The sequence below is a fragment of the Ailuropoda melanoleuca genome, chromosome 8 (genome assembly GCF_002007445.2).
Source record: "Ailuropoda melanoleuca isolate Jingjing chromosome 8, ASM200744v2, whole genome shotgun sequence".
Classification (NCBI taxonomy): domain Eukaryota; kingdom Metazoa; phylum Chordata; class Mammalia; order Carnivora; family Ursidae; genus Ailuropoda; species Ailuropoda melanoleuca.
The window spans coordinates 64,018,861-64,034,954 of record NC_048225.1 but is presented as its reverse complement, the minus strand read 5'-3'; the positions used below and the strand labels follow the sequence as shown (position 1 = coordinate 64,034,954).

General features: G+C 47.2%; 1 protein-coding gene across 1 annotated transcript in view; it reads right to left on the bottom strand.

Annotated features, from left to right (window-relative positions):
* DNAH14 (dynein axonemal heavy chain 14) overlaps window positions 1–16,094 on the bottom strand; it is a 363,900-nt gene that overhangs the window by 82,577 nt on the left and 265,229 nt on the right. Inside the window, exons 58-64 of the mRNA XM_034667630.1 lie at window positions 15,869–16,060; window positions 14,373–14,554; window positions 10,033–10,141; window positions 9,370–9,495; window positions 7,625–7,719; window positions 4,169–4,328; window positions 163–294 (exon numbers count right to left, since the gene is read on the bottom strand). Of these exons, the coding sequence (XP_034523521.1) occupies window positions 163–294; window positions 4,169–4,328; window positions 7,625–7,719; window positions 9,370–9,495; window positions 10,033–10,141; window positions 14,373–14,554; window positions 15,869–16,060 (996 nt within the window). The remainder of the gene's footprint in view (window positions 1–162; window positions 295–4,168; window positions 4,329–7,624; window positions 7,720–9,369; window positions 9,496–10,032; window positions 10,142–14,372; window positions 14,555–15,868; window positions 16,061–16,094) is intronic.

Genomic DNA, 16,094 nt, shown 5'->3' with positions numbered 1-16,094 from the left:
AAAATTGACATCTGTTAACATAATATCTTTGATTAAAGTGGCTTTCCCTAGCGCTATTCTTTCCACAGCAGTTCACATGCTCCTTGTGAAGTGAACACTGTCCCTGGGGCTGTGCTGTGTGATTTCCGGGCTGTCACGGACACTCGGGAGGACAGAGCGTACCTTCTGTACTTCGTGGTAGTTATTCAAAGCTATGACCCACTGGCACATAGAGCAACAGGCAACAGAAACGAGAGCGATCTTGTTTGGGTTGAAATCAGGTAAGATTAAAATTTTTTTCAGCTTCATGAAAACCTAGAGATAACACAATTCGTGTATTACAAGAAAACGAAATGTGAGTGACCCGAAATGTTCCCCAGTCCACGGTAACGTAAAACTGTATTTCACATGAGAAATCCTCAGCTACTCTTCAGTCGCAGACACACGGACACAGCCGGCAGCACAGCGTCTCTGGTCGTGGGAGGGAAGCCTCCGTCAGACACCTTGTTACTGCCGCTGCTGGCCCGGTGGCTGTGCCGCCCTTGCACAGAAGGGACTCCATTGTAAAACAAAGAGAAAGCAGGTTGACTTTGTGGACTTGGTGTGCAAGGTGGTCTGCAGTCTCCCTCTTGTGCACCCGAGGTGTGAGCGGATGGACACCGTCCCCCACCTTCTGTCCCCAAGGGGCAGATCGGCAGGGCACCGTCGCTAGTTACAAGGGCTGTGCTGTCAGTGGTGGAGGCCTGGGCGTGCGGGGGCTCCCTGAGGACACCCTAGCTTACTTGTGCCACAGGCGCAAACATCCGCCTCGTCCACACGTACAGCCTTGTTTCCCGTTGGCTACATACGATTTCTCACCTACTGTGGGAGCCAAAATCAAAATAACATCTTTCTCACACTGAGACTCTTTTTCTCTTCCTTCCCAAGCCTGCATTTCCTCTCTTGCCTGGTAGGACAGAACCATTCTGCTGACTAATTTAGATGGCAGGTGGTCCATTATCAATTCATTATTGGTGTTTCCATTATTGCTTAAAAAACTGTTAGGCTTTTAATAATTTCTTTTGATGAGCTATTATTTTAGCTTGAAAGATCTATTTAAACAAAACCACAGGGAATCGTTTTTGCTAAGAACGCTTCAGTGAGTGAGTGGTTGTTACGTTAATTCAGGAATAATACGGATGTCAACATTAACATTCTGCTAAAAAGTCACCTTGTTCACCTTCTACCCTGTATCCTAATAGCACAGATTGTCACTGTAAGTAACTAACTGATTACGGTATTAGCTGTTTGATGTCTGGCTTCCCCATTACAACATCAACTTTGTAACACCAAGGGATGAGTTGGTCTTGTAAGCTATCCTCATGTCCCATGATGTCCTCGGAAGGTTACTGAATGAATCAAGGACAGGGCCACGTATGCATCTACCAATCTACCTGGCTGCGCCTGCACGGAGCTCTCAGCCCCACTCCTGCCAATACCCCGGTTTGGCCCTTCCTCTAGCCTCTACACATCGTCCACTTCCGAAGCCACTTTCACATTTCTGGGTATGTTACCACAGCAACCACTGCCTGGGACCCAAATCTCTATTTGCTTCCTGGGATCACTGTGACAAATTACCACAAACCGAGTGACCGGACACAACAGCAATCTATTCTCTGACAGTCCCAGAGACGAGAAATCTGCAGTCAAGGTATAGGTGGGACAGCAGTCCCTTTGGGGCTCTGGGGGAGATTCTGTTCCTCGCCTCGTGCAGCTCCTGACGCCACAGGCATTACTTGGCTTTGGCCACGTCGGTGGCGTCCGGCCCTTTTACTGCTACCTATTGTGCCTGGGTCCAGGCCCTCACAACCTCCCGCCTGCCCTGCCACACATACCCCTCCTCTTCCTACAAGACTCACCTGTCCAGCAGGGCCTCACACTCTACCGGGGCCCTGAACTCTAAGGCGCACTCAGGACTTCGGCCCTGCTTTCAGCCTCCTCGAAGTCCGACAGCAAATCCATGTTCTGCTGAGTTAAATCTGCTCCAGCAAAGCCCTTCCCCAGGTGTCAGGCTACCTTATTTTCTTCAAGTTTTTCTCTGCTCCTGTCTGTCCCCCATCTCCTCCAGCATGAATTCATATTTTTGAAGTGCTCAGAAGCATGTCTGGCACATGTTGTTCTGTGACTATTTGTTACACAAATAAAAATAAATCTTCGGGATCCAGTTCAAGATGGTGATGTAGGAGAAATCTGAACTCAGCTTCTCCAAACTACAACTACATAACAGATCGACTGCCTCCGTAGAAACCCAGAAGCTGCCTGAGTGACTCCCACACACTGGGCAATGAGAAGAAACACCCTTGAAACGGGTAGCAGAAGCCGAGACATAATTTGGCCGTACACCCCACTCCTGGCATGGTGACCCACAATCGGGAGGGAGCTCACAACCCCAAGCTTCTCTCTGAAAAGTAAAGGGTTTGAACGCCCACACCTGGCACCTCAACTTTTTAGACATGCACCTGAGAGAAGACCCCCAAAACATCTGGTTTCAAAAGCCAACAGGGCTTCCCTCCACGAGACCCCCAAGGCCACAGTGAACTGAGAAATGGTCCTGAAAGGGCCTGTGCAGACTTGCCCCGCCACGTTCCTAGTTGTTCTGTGAAAGAGGCGTATGTGCTTATCTTATAGCTCTGTCCTGAGGGTTAGTCTTCTAATTTAACATACCCAGCAGACTAGCAAAGAAGAACGCATGAAGTCCAAAGTTAGTAGAAGGAAGAAGCAACAAAAATGAGAGCAGAAGTCAAGGAAATAGAGACTAAAACGCAAAAAAAAGATCAATGAATCTAAGAGTTGGTTTTTTAAAAAGACAACAAAATTGAAAAACCTGAAGCTAATTTACCAAGAAAAAAAGAGAGAGGGCTCAAATAAATAAAGCCAGAAACAAAAAACCCATTACAACGGATGTAATTTGTACCAGATCATCGTCAGGGACGTGCAAATCCAACCACAGTGAGATGCCACCTCGCAGCTGTCAGGACGGCTAATACCAAAAAGACAAGAGACAAGAGGTGTTGGCGAGGATGCAGAGAAAAATGACCCCTCCTCGTGCACTGCTGGTGGGATTATAAATTGGAGCAGCCATCATGGAAAGAAAGTATGGAGGCTCCTCAATTAAATTAAAAATGGAACTACCATTCATCCAGCAATTCTACTTCTGGGTATTTATCCAAAAGAAACAAAAACACTAACTTGAAAAGATATATGTATTCCTATGCTCACTGAAGTATTATTTACAACAGCTAAGCCAAGGGAGCAAATTAAGTGTCCACTGATGGATGTGTGGATAAAGAACACACATACACACACACACACACACACACACACACACACACACTGCAATATTATTCAGCTATAAAAAGGAAGGAAATCCTTCCAGTTGTGACAACATGGATGGGCCTTGCGGCCATGACGCTAAGTGAAATAAGTCCGACAGAGAAAGATGATATCACTTATCTGTGGAATTTAAACAAAAAACTGAACTCAGACACAGAGAACAGATTGGTGGTTGTCAGAGCTGGGGGGCTGTTAGAGATGGTGAAGGGGGTCAAAAGGAGTAAACTTCCAGTTACAAGATAAAAAGCCCCGGGGATGGAACATACAGCATGATGACTATAGTTAAAAATATTGTATTGTGTATTTGAAGGTTGTTATGGAGTAGATCTTAAAAGTTATCATCATAAGAAAAAATATGTGTAACTACGTGGGGACAGATGATAACGAGGCTTACTGTGGTGATCGCTTCACAGTATGTACAAATACTGAGGCATAATATCGTACACCTGAAATCAATATGTTATATACCAATTATATCCGAATTTTAAGAAATCTCAGACACTCTTACCCACTCCTTGCGGTTTCTTAGTGTAATGCAATGCGTCCAGGGAGACCTCCTCCCTCCGTCGGTCTCTTCTCTCATTCAAGAGATTCTGAGACATGGCCTTCCCTGATTTGGGCGACGCACCGCTTCTCCTCGGCACTCCCAGCAAACCTGTTACGTCTGGCTGTGGAGCCTGCTCTCTCATCTTTTAACGTGCGTCACGGATTTTCCGTTCTAATGCACAAATGCCAATTTTAACACTTCTCCTGGACTCCTCTGAACTATGAGCACAGAAGGCATCGGTTACGCATTCATCAGGGGCCGGCTTTTTACCTTCTCGGGGATGCTGTCCTTGTCAAGGTTAACCAGTTTTTTCAGGAAACCAGTCTCTGAAAGAAGCAGCTTTGCCGAAGCCCAGTTAGGTTTCTTCTGCAGGAGCATGCAGACGGCGTTCATGACGGTCAGCACGAGGAAGGGAGGCCGCGTGTACACCCTGCAACAGGGGCGGACCTCGTCAGCTTCACAGCTGTTATCAAAGGCACCTGCAGACCATCTCAGAGGACAACACCCACAGATGTTTAACGGGCATTTTCTCAAGGACAACTACTTAGCTATTTCAGTTTTGGGTATTTTTAAACATTGGGGTATGTTTAATACATGGGTATCTTTGGAGGGGCGCCTGGGTGGCACAGCAGTTAAGCGTCTGTCTTCGGCTCAAGGCGTGATCCCTGCATTCTGGGATCGAGCCCCACATCAGGCTTCTCCGCTATGAGCCTGCTCCTTCCTCTCCCACACCCCCTGCTTGTGTTTCCTCTCTCGCTGGCTGTCTCTCTCTGTCAAATAAATAAATAAAATCTTAAAAAAAAATACATGGGTATCTTTGGTTTAGGAAGATGACATGCATAAAACTTAAATATGAAGAATGGCTAAGGTAGAGGTGAATGCTCTTCAAAGTGCTCACTGCAGAGTTCTTTAAAGCAGGAACCCTCATGTTTCATCCCAGTGACGGAGGCGACTGTGCCACTCCCCTTAAACACATGACTTTTCTCCACCCTGATCTAAAATTCCTACCATAAAATCACTATAGAGCAGAGTGAGGAAAGGGCGGGGGGCAAGAGTGGGTCTCTCGGGCGTGATTATTGGAACACTGGAAGCCTCTTCTTATCTTTGTCCTCATTAGCTGACATGTCACTGCACTGTTAATGAGAAGGTGACATTCCGGAAAGCAGGAGGTCAGAAGAACAGTCACAAGAAGTAAGTTTCCATGAAAGGCCACAACGGTGATGGTTGCTATGTAACAGCATTTGGGATTTGGAAACAAAGGGGAGGGGTCCATCCATGGTAATGAGTGTCCCCCAAATGAAACCATATAGACTTTCCAAAAGAAGGCAGGCAATGAAGCCAACTTTCTGTGTATAACACCATCTATGGGGGTTACCAAGAAGATCCCCCTGCCTTAAATTTCACCATTAGAGATTCATTCATTTAGATTAATCTTTGTTCTTGTTTACAGTCTATTTTTAAAATGCAGATATTTTTCAGGACTAAATAAAGCATTAACACTTTGTTTAAAACTAATTTATCAGATGGCTTTTCTGAGATCATCAGTATGTTTTTTTTGAAATAAGGAGAAAGCTGTAACAGAGGAACTAGGAAAAGAGAGACAAGGTCCACAGGGGAGAAAGGAGAGCTCCAAAAGCAAATTTTCCTCAATTTTGCCTATGTTTGACTCTTTTTAAAGCAAACGTAATGGGAATATAGTCAAATTAAGATAAAATGCATTATCTATAAAATTTTAATGTAAATTAAAGGGAAAATACATTCACTTGACTATAGTCCCATGTACATGTCACTTTCCAGAAACAAATACCTGATTCAAAGCAAGACCTACCTACCCTGGAAATCTGCTTTAAGGGCCTCATTACTACACAGGAGTCCTCTGGCTTAGACTTGTATTGGTTTGCTCCAATCTGTATTTTCTACTATCTCCCTCCTTCTTCTAGCAGCTAATGCCGCTAATCCTATGATGGAGCAATCCTTTGCACTTTGCTGCTGGACAGCAGCTAGGAAAGAGAGCGGGCTGGACTGGGTATCTGCTGGATGTCTCTGCCGTACACCCTAAAAATTCCTATTGTAGGGGTGCCTGGGTGGCACAGTCGTTAAGCGTCTGCCTTCGGCTCAGGGAGTGATCCCAGCGTTCTGGGATCGAGCCCCACATCGGGCTCCTCCGCTAAGAGCCTGCTTCTTCCTCTCCCACTCCCCCTGCTTGTGTTCCCTCTCTCGCTGGCTGGCTGTCTCTCTCTGTCAAATAAATAAATAAAATCTTAAAAAAAAAAAAGAATTCCTATTGTAAGGGGTCCCATATATCTGGTGTTGGAATCAAAATGAAATGCACATCAGCAATATCACAAGGGAGAATCTTAAAAAACGAACAAACAAACAAACAAACAAAAAACCCCCAAGGCACATGGAGGGAATCCCCGGAAAGGCTAGGTTTTTCTAGGCAGGGAAGGGGAGCAGGCGTGCTCGATTCAAGGAAAGCTCTTAGCATTGAAATAACTCGAGCCCTTGCCTCATGCCAGACTCTGTTCTAAGCACTTGACATGTTTTAACTCACCCAGTCCTCTGATCACCTGTTATCCCCATTGCATAAAAGGGAAGCTGAGGCACAGGGAGGCAATGCCAGGACTCCGGCCCAGGAAGCTTGGCAGCAGAGCCTGCGAGGTAACACACTGCCCTCAGAACTCAGGCTCATGGGCATTTAGCTGGCCTCTCTCTCGGGAATATGTGCCAGAGAGAAGCTGAGAGAATGGAACTTCTGGAACGAAGGCATGAGGCACCGGGAGTATGATGCTGGGGCATTGTCGATGCTGCTACTTGGCCCGTGTTGACTCCGGCCACCCCCTCGCGCTCACGGGCTGCACCCACCCTCGTGTTGGAAGTTCCCCGGGTCCGCGAATCATATTTCTGCCTTCAGCCTTCAGTGCTTTCCGTGTCTTCTGCATACAACACCCTTCCTTTAGACACCTCCCTGCCGTACGTGCAAATCTGCTCAGTTCTTGGCTTCTATGACATCTGGCAACTGGTAACCACTCTCACTTCCAGGGGGTCCGGGGCACAGCGTGCACTGTGTGTCTCTGCCGCCCGAATGTGCGAGAACACGCTCCGGTGAATGAGGTCGAACAGGAGAATCTGCCCGGCTCCTCTCGCTTGTCTCTCTCCGCACCTGACATTCAGCCACAGGGCACGGCTCTGGCACCGTGGCACGCGCCGCTCTCCCCGGAGAGTCACTGATGAGTGACAGCTTGTGTGTCCTCTTCTCTTCCTGTCCCCGGAGGTAAAGCACCATGACAAATACTCCTGCTTCGGCAATGGAAATACTACTTCCGGTAAGCAACGGACGGCTCAACCCATCAGAGAGGTGACAGCAGAGTCTTCTTCTCCGTTGGGCCGCGGATGCCAACGGAGAGCATCGCACCCAGAGATTCAAACTAGAAACATCGGATCAGGCTCTGGACCTTGGAGCGTCTCATTTCTTCTTGCACAGCTTGGATGGCAGCAGCTTTTCTTTCTCGAGGGAACAGAGAACACTGACATGCCCTATGGCTGATGGCGCCACAACGCGGACGACAGACAGCACGTAACACACATAATGACAAATGTAAAGTCATCAAGATGGCTAAAAATGACTTCGTCCAAAAATACATGAATAGGGACTCAGTCCCTCTTAGCACGTATCTGTGTTTTCTGTTGAGCTTTTCCAGCTCCCAACAAACCCAGGTGACTTACCTCAGCTCAGCGACGTCGGCTTTATCCAGGGCGCTCAGAGCCACGACCGCCTTTTCTAGAGCCGGCAGCACGCTTTTTACTTCATGGGCAGTTTCCTGCAACAAAGTGAGAGGCCCCCAAGCGTGTATGAACGCACGCGGCTGCATACCCTAAATTTTCACATTTTGAACTTGGAAAATAGATTTGACTTTTCCACGACACGCTTCTTACGCTGCCGGGAACGCGTGCTGGAGTCCTAAGCGCGGTGCCTTACTCCCTCCCTGATGAGAAGTTATGTGTGGCTCTGGCCTCCAGCGCACTTGGGCAGTAACAACGAGGGGTGGTCCTCATTCGAGGGGTGGTCCCGGGACAGGGGGTCACTGTCCAGCTAATGAAGCCTAAGCTTCAGAGCCCCTCACTGGCCCAGACCTCCCCCTGGGGCCTGGAAGGAGCTCCACCAATGTTGGCGGGACCGCGTGTCTTCGCTAGGCTTGTGAAAGTTAGACATTGTAACTGCAGTCAGGTTTCCTCTCAGGGCAGGTGTTCCTGGGATGGCCGGGGACATGTCTGGGGTCTGCACACAGTCACCTGTCTGTATAATTAAGTTATTGCAAGCTATCTCAATTAGGAATGACTTCCAGAAAAACTTTCGCTGTCCCCTGTTCCGGCTTTCCTGGGCATGGGACATTAAGGTGCTCGGCCAGGGGACATATTGTAATATACACTTATGCCACGGGGCCTAGCACCCGAGCTACGTGGGTAATGGAGGAGAAACAAGGTTTGCAATACACCGATCCTGAATCTGGTCTGTGCAAAGCCCTTGCATGCACCAGATGTGTGAGACTGTAAGTGCAAGGTCAGGTGATTGTCAATACCTACCCCGAATGGAAGTTTACTCCTTCACGAACACACCAGACCATGCAGTGCACACTACTGTACACGTGCCAGAGAGTGTCCATTTTTTTGGATGGGAGTTATGCAAAAATGAGCCATCAGAATTCCTAAGTTTTGGGATAATAGCTACTGCATTTAAAAAGATGTTTTGGAGTATTTCAGTGAAATAAGTGAGAAATTAGAGGTTTCTTACATAGACATGTATGAAAGGTGCCTTATTTTATAATTTAAAAATCTTATTTACAAATAAATAATTAAGACAAAACTTTGTGAACTACAACACAAAAGTGATAAAGTGTTAAAATCAATAGAGATGATTTTGTTAGAGGAGCAAAATGTGATGAAAATGTTCAGATTATACTAAAAGCAATAATTCATTAAGAGGAAAAAGTACATTGAGGATAGAGGTTATGATCTGCCTCTTGTCTGTTTAACAATCTAATACACAAAGAAGAATGCATCATACAATCACATTGTAAAAAGTAATGGTTCTGGCTGAGTTTGCAAGAACTATTAACATTAATGAAAATAAAAATATCAGAAAACAACTCTCTAAGGAAGACATTGGTGGAAAACTGGTTAGTGAATGCTCTCAATCCACATGGCATCTAAAATTAGTCAAGAAACCTTGAAATGCCAGTTTTGTTTATGCCAATTGATAGCAACACTAAAAATATTCATGACGTTATCGGTGATACGAGTTATGAAGCTGAAAGAACTGAACTTGACCATCAAAAATGAAAACCACATTTTCATCAACTAGGCTGAACATTCCCCAGGAAATGATATCAAAATAATTCTCACACGAAGTCGTCCGGAATCATTTTGCAAACGATCCAAATAATTGTGATCGATTCTATTTTAGTGTTTACCTGGGCATACTCTTCCACAATTCTTACTTCTTCGGCCATAATTTCTTCATCCTGTTTAACAAGCATCTGGACCTTCTCCACCACTTGTGAATCTTTCTGCAGTTTTTCCATTAGGGCTTCCTTTTCCTAATGAGACACACGGTTTTTTTGAGAATGAATTTTAAGAGAGATGGTAGCTCTTCTTTAAAGAGAAATTCGTTTCAAGAAAAAGTCATAAAGCTCATTTCATTATAATATTTACCAAAATCAGCCTGAAATACATTTGAACAGACTAAACTGGAAAGGATAACCACAGCCAGTATCATCTCCCGCGACACATGTCGTGTTTTAGAACGCGCTGCAGACTGCAAGCGACCATAGCATAGTTCAGGCTGATTTAACTAACGACGACAGAATTATGCTAGGTGAGCTTTTACAACTAGTTGTAGGCCTACTGTCACACTGAGTGGTTACAACGTAATGCTGTTACTACTTTGCTGTCATCGTTGCCATTGTCTTGCTCATTTTACAGGTAAGAAAGTTGAGGCCAACAGAGCTACCCAGCGGCCTGCTAACAAAGCTGGAATCCTAATCCATGTTCGCCAAGTATCAGAGCCTCTGCTTTCCAACACCACTCTGTATTAAACCATAAAATATTTAAAAGAGATTGCAAACCAGCTATACCTTCGTTTTTTGCTCTATCTGAGGGCCAAGAATCAAGAGCTCCTTTTGCATATCTGTAGCGAGTGTGGTTGCTTCCAGGATCTTGGATAGACCCATATAAAAATGATTCCTGAGGGGGGGAGAAGTATTAAGAAGGCATAAGATGTAATGAAACATCGGCAAAGCAAGATATATTGCAATCTTGTATTGGAAGACAACATAGTAAAGATGTCGATCCTCCCCCAAATTGATACATAGACTTAACGTGATGCCTACCAAAATCGCGGTGAGATTTTTTCTTTTTTTGTAGATACAGACAAGGATCTTCTAAAATTTATATAGAATTTATATAGAAAGCCAAATGAACTAGGATGATTAAAACGATTTTGCAAAATAATAAAGTGGGTGGGTGGCACCTCTCTACCTGATTGTGAGACTGATTAGGTAGTGACAGTCGTCAGGACCAGGGTACTGGCAGAGGGTCAGGCACGTCCATCAACAGAACGAGACAGAGAAGCCGGAAACAAACCCACACAAGCACAGTCAACTAGCTCTTCACAAAGGCGCAAAAGTGATAGAAAAAGGAAACGTTTTCAACACAGGGTGTGGAGCGACTGGTTATACGACGTGAACCTGGACGTAAGCCTCATGTCTTATACAGAACTAAGTCAAGGTGGACCATGGAATGGAGGGTAAAAGGTGGGTCTATGATGCTCTTAGAAGAATGCATAGGAGAAAGTCTCCAGGATCCAGGACCAAGTTCACAGACTTGACAAGAGAAGCATAACTGAGAAAGAAAAACAAATTTGACAAACTGGACTTAATCAAAATTGAAACAAACATTCTGTCCAGAGGATGACAAGCAACTGCTGGGATAAGTATCTGCAATCCATACATGCGACAGACGACTCCTCTTTAGAACGCAGACAGCTCTCCGAACTCAGCAAAGAGAGGGCGCCTGGCTGGCTCACTCAGTTAAGCATCTGCCTTTGGCTCAGGTCATGATCCCAGGGTCCTGGGGTCGAGTCCTACATCGGGCTCCCTGCTCAGCGGAGAGCCTGCTTCTCCCTCTGCCGCTCTGCCCTGCTTGCGTGCTCTGACAAATAAATAAAAATCTTAAAAGAAAAAAAAAAAAGCTCGGCAATGAGAAAAATCAAAGAATCCATTTAGAAAACATGCCAATGGTATGAAAAGGCATTAAAATTAAAGGACACACCGGTGCAGAGGCGCGCACATGGACAGCACGGTGCCACGTGTTTGCAAGGACGCGGGGAAGCTGGATTCCTCACACTCGGCCACTGTGGAGAACAACTTGGTGTTAATTTTCTTTACAACGTGGCATACACACTGTATGACTCAACGATCACGCTCCTGGCATTTCCCCTAGACATGTTCACAGCAGCTCCGTTCAGAACCACGCCCCCCTGAAAACAGCCCCAGTTCCTCCCGTGGATGACTGGTGCACGAACCGGTACATCCATACCGTGGGGTGCTTACAGGACAGAACAAACTATCAGCACAGGCAACAGCTGGATGGAACTCCAAGGTGTGATGCTGGGTGAAGCCCATCTTGTTCCCCCATGTAAGGGGAAGGGAGAGACAGAGACCAGACCGTGGCCGGCGCCGCTGGGAGTGGTCGGTGGCGGGGGCAGCCCAAGGGACACAGCCATGGCAATGAACAGTTGTGCACAAATCCACACAAAGGACACAAGGGTGTGGGGCTATGCACACAGGTGGCACCAATGCCTGCGTCCTGGCTTTGATGTCGTCACAGTTACGGAAAATGTAACGACGGGGGGAACTGCGTGTAAGCTTTAAGCTGGACCTCTCTGTACTATTTTGCAACTTCCAGTGAATCTATTTCGAAGTGAAAGGTTTTTTGTTTTTTGTTTTTTTTTTAAGAAGAAGAGGTAAGTTGAAAAATTTCCATTTACCCATTCGTTAAGATAAAAAATTGAAAACATACAGTTTGTAAGGAATAAAGTAAATAAACACAAATACTGTAAAACCAGCAGACTACAAATCCGTCAGCCAACAAAATTTTAGTCCTGACTCTAGCAGGACTTTCCTAACCTAAAAGGATGTTGTTAGCCGTGCCCTGTACATGGTCAGTGACACGGATGCTGTCGGGCATTTGCTATTTCCCTCTTTGCTCTAAGCCTTGGACAGGTCCTCAAAACGTCTCATCTGGATTCCTACAATAGCTTTCAAATCTTTGTTTTGAGTTTTCTCTCTCTCCAATTTATCCCCCATTCTAGTGCCAGAGTGATCTTCCTAAAATACATGTCCGTATCACTCACCTACGTAAACAGGGTTGTTATTTGTTGTGAGCTGCATGTGTCAGCCACTGCTTGCAATTAATCTGTAATCCCACCCCCAAGAAGCAGGTGCTATTAAAAATAAAATGAACTCTTAGGAACACTGAAGCCCAGCTCCCCGGGCAGCACACACGTGAGGCAGGCAGGTCGGGACTTCCCTCCCCTATAAACGGAATGTTTCATTATGCATTCTGGGTGGGGAAGAGATGTGGATTGGCTGTAAGGGACCCAGACCCCAGAATGAACCCTCCCAGCTTTTTTTTCTCCCATGTCTACCCCTGGGAAATGGAGCTGCTGGAATTTGCAAGTAGCAAAGAGGAGCTGGGGAGTGGGGACCTTTAACCTGGTGCTTCTTTTACCACCTTGAGAGATGTGAGCAGTTATGGATCACGATGATAATGACCATGTGAATAAGGTGACAGTTTGAAGGTGTTCCTGGTCTGACCCACACATCGGGGGTGGGAGACGTTCTGGGCTAGCACAAGGAATAGACACCACGGAGCCACCTAGAGATGAGTCTGGGCTGACGGTGCGGGTGGGACACGGGCAAGACGGGGAAGGGAAGCAGCAGCCGTGACAGGGACTGGTTGTACCGACTGCCGTCACGTGCCTGCGGGTGGAAGGCAGCAGCTGCCCCCTCCCCAGTGGTGGGAAGGGGACACCTTGGAAACTTGGAAGTCAGAGGTGGAAGGAGGACCCCCTAATCTCGACTCCTATGTGTGGGGCATCCGGCCAATTTATCCAGACCGCTGTCATCACCCTCAGTGTGACCACCGACCAACAAAAAGCTCAATCTAGGAACTTGGAGAAACCACCCGGGAGCCCCTATCTCCAGGACTGAAGAGTTATTACTTCAAAGAAAAGGACAAGGTTCACCTTCTAACCTAACAGGACTCCTTGAAGCTTCGCCGCATTCACGGACTCCAGCGGCGGCTCTACATGGAACGACGTGGAATCTGCCGTGGCCCACCCGGCCTTCTTAACAAAAACATCAGAAAATGAGCCCCGGATGCTGCCTTCGCATTAGGCCGCCGCAGAGGCAGCTACTGCTTCTGGCCTCCGCTGCTCTGCCAGACGCAAACTGACGGCTCTAGCACGAGCGGAGAGGAGAAACTTCCATTGTCCTGGGCTTCCTGCAGCACGTGCGAGGCTGCGTATGTGTGACCGCCAACGCTGATGCACCCGGATTGACGGCATTTCTAACTGGCCTGGCTCCTGATCAGGAGCCTGGCTGCGGAGTCAGAGTCATGGGCACTGTCCTCCAGTGTCACCGAAGACACAGAACGCACTTGCGTCAAGTCCCTATCAGTACTGTTAATGAGGGTGTCTCGTTGGGTGGCCCCAATTCCTGTAGCGGGACACAGGCCAGGCTGGAGGATGTTGCCGGAGGGCAGCAGCTCCGCCCGGGGGGGGGGGGGGGCAGNGGCGGCAGTCTTCACGCCACCACGCAGGTCATGCAGGCCTCACCGCAACTGCTCGAGGTCTTGTCAGGACACCGTGTGGGCCTCCTGGAGCAGAGAGCGTGGGATGCTCGTGGGCAGGTCCTACAAGGCCATTTCCACTCACGTGTCCGTTTTACTGGGCGGCCGTTAGGACACGGTTTCTCGGTGTTGCCGGGGCTCTGATCAGATAGAAACCTGCTGCGTTGTGTTTCCTCGTCCACCTTCCCAGGGGCAGCTGGACACGGGGTCCGCAGCACCAGGGCATCCCGCTGTCTGTGACATTGGGCTTCCATTACTCTGGTGTTGTCCCTGGGATAAGGGACATGGCTGGTGGCACCTGTGGCTGCTCTTGCTTTCACGACGCAACCTAACGACGGCTCAACACCTCTTCCCCGGCTGTGTGTGTCCGCCCTGTCTCGACCAACGGGGAGCCTTGAATGCCTTACCTCTTTGAGGGGCTTGTGCAGCTGTTGCCTTTTCCCCCCATAGGAAAGGCAGATTTGGGCTCCTTCTTTTGTATTTGTGTCTCTTTTTACAAATAAAAGCACCAACTAAAAAAAATATATATGTATGTATTTCTGATTTGGTTTCAAAGTCTTACCTCTTTGTTTGCATTTCCTTCTCTCGTGACCTCAAAATGTGAGCAAATGTATCCATGAACCGCAAGTAGCTACTGGGAGTGATATAATAATGCCTTCTGGTTTCCTGGCAGTATTTCGTGTTCAAGTCTTTTATACTTCTGTGGATTTGGACACACGTTGGGGCAAGTTTTTCTTTTAAGTTCTGCAGGATAATAATTTTTAAGAATCAAGATAAAGCAATCTAAATATACATAAAGAGGGGCGCCTGGGGGGCTCAGTTGTTAAGCGTCTGCCTTCAACCCAGGGTGTGATCCCAGAGTCCTGGGATCGAATCCCACATCAGGCTCCTCCACTGGGAGCCTGCTTCTTCCTCTCCCACTCCCCCTGCTTGTGTTCCTTCTCTTGCTGGCTGCCTCTCTGTCAAATAAATAAATAAAATCTTTAAAAAAAAATAAACATACATAAAGAAAGAGAAAATAACTTGAAACGGTTTATCATTCTGAGATATGGGAAGATAGAAAAAGGCCCTGGGTAAATGGGATCAATAATAGAGATGTCTTAGTGGTTTGGACGGTGTTCAGGTGGACGGGGCAACAGGGCTGGTGGTTAAGGACATGCCAGACAACCTACTAGGCTTTCCCCTCATTTCTGCTATAGCCATCCAAGGACTTAGGGGGGCTATCACCAATAGCCCGGGGTCATGGTGCCTTTTTTTTTTTTCCTCTTAAATCTATCTTCCTTTCCTAAAGTAGGTTATCAATTACAAGAGGCTCCACTTCTCTTCCTTGAGTGACATAAAGCTGCAAAAATGTCCTTACATCCTCAAAGGATATACTGATATGTGGATGGGCAAACTAGAGGAAAAAGTGCCCCTCGCTTAGTTTTAGAGAAAATTCGGAGACACAACCTAGCCCTGGTGCCCACCTGCAGCCACCAAGGCTGGCCAATCACCTGGTCCCATTTAACTCAGCTGCATTTTTTTTCCTGACTCGACCCTGACTCTAGCCTTGGCCTTCGCTTTCCTTGGACGCTTGCCAAGTAAGGCCGCAAGCCGTCTTCCAGGTGCCGCGCTGAGTCTTGGGCCTCTCTGCTTTTATAGCTTCCTTTGTCACCACCCAACGGGTCTTCGGTGGGGCCGCACTAGATAAGATGCGTGCCATGGCTCATGAATTCTGGGCTCATTTCGCACGTGGTTTGTTGTAGCCAAGCCAGAGAGACCGACAGGAAGTACTCAGGAGGCAGCAGCGTGGCACCTGGCTTCAAGGAAACCTGCTGCTCACCATGGGGCAAGACAGTGCAGAGACCCAGGCAGTGAGGAATCGGGACGGGTCAGGGGGCAAAAGAGACGGGGAACTGATAAAGAGTCAAGGCAAGCCTTGACCTATTTCATGGTTTTGCCCAGAGCTGCCTGTTTTTGGCTACCTAGGACTCACTACCATTCAGAGACAGTTCTGCCAGGTGCTGTTAATAACCTGAAATCTTTCCTTGGGTCCGATTCTTTAAGGGTTGTATTTACCTCTCTGTTCTTTAAATCCACCTTTTCTCTTAAGAAGGAATTGGCTACGACAAGGAGGGCTGCTTCTGGCCACTTCTCATACCAGTCGATCGTGCAGGCGGCGATCATCGAAGGGTAGGCTCTACAATGCTGGAGGAAGGTGGGTCCCGCCGGACTCATGGTCATGAAAATATGAAGATTCTTATGGATCCTCTGAAAATTAATAAAGATGTAATGTGTTCAAATG